Source organism: Lathyrus oleraceus, chromosome 3 (genome assembly GCF_024323335.1).
Source record: "Lathyrus oleraceus cultivar Zhongwan6 chromosome 3, CAAS_Psat_ZW6_1.0, whole genome shotgun sequence".
NCBI classification, from domain to species: domain Eukaryota; kingdom Viridiplantae; phylum Streptophyta; class Magnoliopsida; order Fabales; family Fabaceae; genus Lathyrus; species Lathyrus oleraceus.
This window is the reverse complement of record NC_066581.1, coordinates 34,022,044-34,027,902: the sequence shown is the minus strand read 5'-3', so window position 1 is coordinate 34,027,902 and position 5,859 is coordinate 34,022,044. Positions and strand designations below refer to the sequence as shown.

Here is a 5,859-nt window from a genome sequence, read left to right as displayed (position 1 = left end):
AAATTCCTAATATCAGTTAGAAATTAAAACAAATAATATAGATCGTTAAACCTCTAGTCACAAATTATAATTTTTTATTACTAATTTGAACGGTTAATCTAGTTCAGAATCATAGAGTTAGGATCAGTAATCCCTACGATTCTATGTTAGATATATGAGTTCGTCAACACATAAAAAACAATGAACACAAGATTAACTGAACAACAAATACTAATTAATCAAAATACACAAATAGTACAAACTCAGACATATGACCCAACAAGTTCATACGGATTCATCTAACAAATCTTAATCAATAGATATTTAGTTATGCATGCTAAAAGAATTCATAGCAATAGAAGTAGAAAAACAATACATGAATTCTAGGTTAGAATTTAGCTTCCTGATGATGAAAACCTTCCGTCCCGGAACTTCAATCTTTCTCTTGTCGTCTAAATTTTGTGCTAAAAAGTCCAACCAATCAAACCTGCGTTTTCTCCCTTATAGGCGTCAAAACGAGTCAGGAAACAAGACAACTCATGCCACGATCACTTTAATTGTGTCACGACGTTGTTTGTAACAAATGGATCGTGTCGCAATCCCTTTATATTGTGACACGATCTCTTCATTTTGTAGCATTTCGTGCCACGATCTGGACATAACTTTTCCAAAAACAAATTTGCCTTTTTCTTCACAATTTTCTAGTTTTTGCTATGTTTCTCACACTCCTTTGTATTTCTTCGTTTTCTCCACAAAACTAATGCAAATTAATTTAAAACATGATTTAAACAACTGCAAATACTTAATAAAATTATATCATAACAGGGTGTCGTCACAACCCAAACTTCCAATCTTACTTGTTCTAAAGGAACTCAGAGTTTCAGCAGAACCTTGTACTTAGCAAATCAATGACAGACATCTTCATCATCTAGAATCATTACTTCTAATGACAGACATTTTCATCATCTAGAATTATTACTTCTAATGACAGACATCTTCATCATCTAGAATTATTACTTCTATTCCTTGCTTCAATCCGAACTAATCGTAAGAGTCCTGTGTACTCACCCTGTCACTCTATCTCACCTTTCACTCTTTGTTGACTAGGACATAGGGAGACTTGGCTTCTTTACTACCACAGTCCGGAGTCGGGGTGTTGCTCCCCTGAGCATATTCAGCTAATCTCTATTATCTTTCATCTCAATCTAATACGCTCATATATATATATATATATATATATATATATTAAAAATAACACAATTATAAGATGAATTTTTTATTTATAACAGTGTCAGTATTACAAAATACTTTTGACTTCGTCCATCAATCCAGTGTTGAAATGAGGCTCAAGAATTTATACAACTCAACAAATTAAACACAATTTAGATATTAACACCATACTCCTTAATACTAAAATCATTATGTACATCATGGTAATTCATTCTCTCACCTTACTAACAGTTTAAACATAAGACAACAAAAAAACTTCATTTAAAAAAAGAAAAGAAATTATGGGGTATGCTTTGAAGGTGTAATCAAAGATGGGGACAGATTATTCTTATATCACCATTTGCTGATAGCTGTAAAAAAATCACCACCTGCTGATAAGCAATTATCTTATACTCAGGAAATGGGCACATAGCAGAGCAATGCAACACATTCAAAGGACAGTTTCTCAGCAAGTGGGTAGACCTAAAAATTTACTTAAATTGACTCTATAAGAATGTATTAAATATCTAAGCTATAATTCCCTTTCCTTTAAACTTGTCCATGTGAGCACCTTTCGGTGATTTTGATAAATCGAATACATCTCCTGCGATGTGTTTCTTTTGCATCGGCAATCCAATATCAGCATCATTACCAATTGGACCCGACCAAGCTTGGAAGGGTTCCTTTGAATACGTATATGTGGTTGAAATGAAAGATACATCTGCGGGAATAGTGTCTGGATCAATACGATGCGAAGATCCCAAAGGAACACCAAGTTGTGCATCTTGATGTGGTGGAGGAAACTTTTCACTCTTGCTCTTGGCATTTGCATGAGTGATTAGACGTCTTCTCTGTTACACATTAAAATCATAGAAAGGAACGTAATCGACTTTACTTTTAAGTCACAATATCATAATGTTGCAAATTTTTCCATTCCTTAAGCACTCTTAAATAATCTCAAAGCATGTGCATTAAGCAAGTGTATAAACCAAATCATCATTCATGTGCTAGTGATTATAAATATTAATAATTTGTTTGCACATACATCTATATTGGATTGAAGCTCGGCATTGGCTTCGGGAGCAGGAAAAGCTTTCACAGCACGATCACGAGTACGATGCTTCTTTGAACCATCAACCCGAGTTTTGTTTGCAGCTCTTTGTCTGAACATTTATAGAAACAAAAAGTATCTTAGTGATGATGATCAAACATACCATGTTGGCTAAATCATAACTAGCAGACATTACCTAAAACAAAAAAGGAAAAACTTTCACTAATAACTGCTTTAAATGTCACAGTGCGAGTGCGCTTATATTGTAGATCTATGTTGTTTGTATGCATGTAGGAAGAGCATGTTTGTTAAATAACAAAAGGTTGAAAAATCATTGAATAATATTAAATATTTCCTCAGTCATTGTTTTCATTCCATTTTTTCCCTCCCAATCACTAGATGCTATCTTATTTAAATATATCCAAATACTTCCAATATGCAGAATGGAAACTTAAGAGCAGAAATACCTCCTCATTTCATCATCTCGTCTTTTAGCATCCATTTCTTTGCTTGGGGGGTATTTTGGAAGACTAGAAGGATCACAAGCATAAGGTTCTGTCATAAAGAACTGCAAAATGTACAAGCAGACAAGCAAAGTAGATGTAACTCAACAAGATTAACACCCGAATCAGATTTACGATCCATTTCATACATGGGTAGGCCAGTAGTATTACATTGATTTTAGACTGTCTACATTTGGTAGAGCTAGGATAATTGCAGAGAAAGAATAGAGAAGATAAAGAAAGAGAGAATGACCGTTTCTGGTATTGAATGGTTATTCAGTTACAAAGTTAGAAATTTTCAAAAAGCCCACCTCACTTCTTAAAGCATCTGAGGCGGTTTTCCGTTCTACCGGATCGATTGCAAGAAGATTATCAATAAGGGGTAGAGCAGACGGTGGAAAACCTTTGAATGTCTCTCTTACGCATCTCTTGTACGGATCTCGAGGTTTAAACAAGGTAGCATTGGGCAACTTTGACCTCTTCCAGTATTCATCAGAAGGTGAACCACATAGTTTGTATATTTTATGCAGTTGCTCCACCTATGCAAGTAAGGAGATGGAAAAATTACTATTAACACTGTGTGTACATTGTGGACAACATAATATGGTAGTTATTGGTCTACACAGCATAATAAGGCAAATGAAAAGAAATTACTATTAATATCCTTATAATCACTAGCTCCTCTATATCCTCATAAATGTAAACTATAATTAGACGAAGATTACTGCAACTTAGGTAGTTGCGACACAGAAAAACAAGGGAAATGCAAAATACTAAAAGCCAACAGGGTGAGATATGTAAGTTGTCACCTCTGTACGGCCGGGCATAATTGGTTTCCCGGCCAATAACTCTCCTAAAATGCATCCAGCACTCCAAAGGTCTACGCCCACACCATAACTTGTAGCACCAAGAAGCAACTCTGGAGGCCGATACCAAAGTGTAACTACACGACTGGTCATGGGATGCCTATGGTTTGGATCAAAAAAGGATGCCAACCCAAAGTCGGCAATCTTTAGTATTCCTTCATTATCGACAAGAAGATTTGATCCTTTAATATCACGGTGAAGTACATGTCGGTTATGACAATGCTCAAGTCCTGATAGCAACTGATTCATGTAACATTTTATCTGCAATTGAAGGTGCATTGTTTTTTGGAAACATCAAATACCACTGCTTGGAAAGAAAGTCTACCAAATACCAAAGAAAAATAATAAGCAATTATGAATCATCTAGTCAAACCTGGTCTAACCTGAGGCTCTGTAAACCTGATTTCCGGGCTTGCAGCAAGTCCAGCTAAATCATGTTCCATGTAATCAAACACCAAATACAAACTACAAGTCATCCTTGATGTAACTAAACCGTGCAGCTTAATAACATTTGGATGATCCAACCTTCGCAGAATAAGAATCTCTCTAGCCATGAACTGAACGCTCTCCGGTTCCAAATTGTCAAAACGAACCTTCTTGAGAGCAACAATTTTACCCGTCAACGAGTCTTTAGCTTTGTACACATTACTATAAGTTCCTTGCCCAATCTAAAGCAAAAGCAACATTAAGACACAAGAATCATAGTCAGAACTTAAATGCAAGATCCTACACCACACAAGTTCCTCTAAGGCTCAAACTCAACAACAACAATCAAGCCTTATCCCACTAAGTGGGGTCAGCTACATGAATCAACTTCCGCCATAATGATCTATCCAAGACGATACTTCTAAGTTCTATCCAAGACGATACTTCTAAGTTCTATCCAAATCATTAATCTCGAGATCTTTCTTAATAACTGCTCGTATGTTTTTCTAGATCTTCCTCTACCTCTAACTTTTCACTCCTCTCAATCTGATTTACCCTCCTGACCACAAAATCTACGTGTCTTCTCTTTACATACCTAAACCACTTAAGTCTATTTCCGACCATCTATTTTACTATAGGTGCTACCACAACACTTTCTATAAACTCAAATACGGCAAAAAAAAATATACACGGATTCAACTCGAGTTAATTCTACAACAGATCACCAACAGATCAATAATAAATGATTCATAATGAATTTTCCTTATGACAACACATCTCCACATCCTTAATAATCCACACTACCGAACTTCAATTCAAATCACATTCCAAATAAATCATGATCCATTAAAGTAACTAAAGAACTAGCAATAATAACAAAACAGAAACACACCTTATCAATTTTCTCAAAGCTATCCGCCTTTCGCGGAATCCATCCACTAAGAGCCTCCCCACAGACAGCAGTAAGCCAAGGTGGCCATCCAGCAGCAACCTGTTCCCCAAGTAAATGCTTCGGCGGATTACTTAACCTCGGATTCGCCTTCGATCTTCGACTTTCGCCTCGACACTGCTGAACCCTATCACCACCACCAATCTTCTCCTTCTCACAACCATTATCAACCTCATCAACCTTCCTATTACTTTCACCACCTGAACCCTTCTTCTCAGATGTTACTGCTTGACGACTAATCACACATCCCATTTCTTAAACCTATACTTCATCATCATCACCCTTAAACATCGCTATTAATTCCCGATTACTACCAAATAATCACCGCATTAATTACTTAATCAATCAAAAAATCAATGCAACTTTACTTACTAACTAACCTTAGAAAACGATTTGAATCCGAAATTGAAATTGAAATTGAAATTGAAATTGAAATCGAAATCGCAAACTTTTGGAGGAAAAATAAGAATGAAAAAAGTATATAAAAAGGGAGGGAGTGAGAGAGTGAGAGAGTGAGTTGGTATAAAGTATGGAGGAGAGTGAATAGAGTGGTTGTTTGGAAATAAGGTGAGAGACAAGAAGAAAAAGAGATTCAGATTTTCTTTAAATAAAATTCACAAATTACAATACAAAAAACTAGTTGTTGTTGCCTAAATTGATGGGTATTTGTAACGTAACGTAACTACTAAGGTAGGGACAATATATCCGTAATTTATAATCTTTATTCTATTTTATTACACTATTCCTTGTGTTAGGAGGACACTAGAGTTTCTCACAAAATAAATTTATTTATTCATATAATCTCAAAATATGAAAACACGTTGATAGTAAGAAGATATTTTTTCATACTAAACTTTATAGTCTTCAATATCATTA

At 35.3% G+C, this 5,859-nt stretch overlaps 1 protein-coding gene across 4 annotated transcripts; it reads right to left on the bottom strand.

Moving 5' to 3' along the window:
- Nucleotides 1-1,239: 1,239 nt before the first annotated feature.
- LOC127132309 (probable serine/threonine-protein kinase At1g54610) lies at nucleotides 1,240-5,575 on the bottom strand. 4 transcript variants are annotated; one of them, XM_051061223.1, is made up of 8 exons: nucleotides 5,364-5,550; nucleotides 4,927-5,293; nucleotides 3,992-4,276; nucleotides 3,552-3,869; nucleotides 3,054-3,281; nucleotides 2,707-2,807; nucleotides 2,234-2,351; nucleotides 1,240-2,039 (listed from the first exon to the last, which is right to left on the bottom strand). In XM_051061223.1, the coding sequence occupies exons 2-8, from the start codon at nucleotides 5,233-5,235 to the stop codon at nucleotides 1,716-1,718; spliced, it is 1,683 nt and encodes a 560-aa protein (XP_050917180.1). In that variant the 5' UTR covers nucleotides 5,236-5,293; nucleotides 5,364-5,550; the 3' UTR covers nucleotides 1,240-1,715. The 4 variants fall into 4 exon arrangements, with proteins under 4 accessions (XP_050917180.1, XP_050917182.1, XP_050917179.1 ...); XM_051061225.1 differs by lacking the exon at nucleotides 4,927-5,293 and having other exon boundaries at nucleotides 5,364-5,575; XM_051061222.1 differs by having other exon boundaries at nucleotides 4,927-5,572.
- Between the last annotated feature and the right edge of the window lie 284 nt (nucleotides 5,576-5,859).

Coding starts and splice junctions, on each gene's coding strand:
- LOC127132309 (XM_051061222.1), bottom strand. CDS start 5,235: ATGGGATGTGTGATTAGTCGTCAAGCAGTAACATCTGAGAAGAAGGGT. Junction 4,277..4,926: donor GCTTTGAGAAAATTGATAAG/GTGTGTTTCTGT, acceptor CTTTTGCTTTAG/ATTGGGCAAGGAACTTATAG. Junction 3,870..3,991: donor TCAGGTTTACAGAGCCTCAG/GTTAGACCAGGT, acceptor CTTCAATTGCAG/ATAAAATGTTACATGAATCA.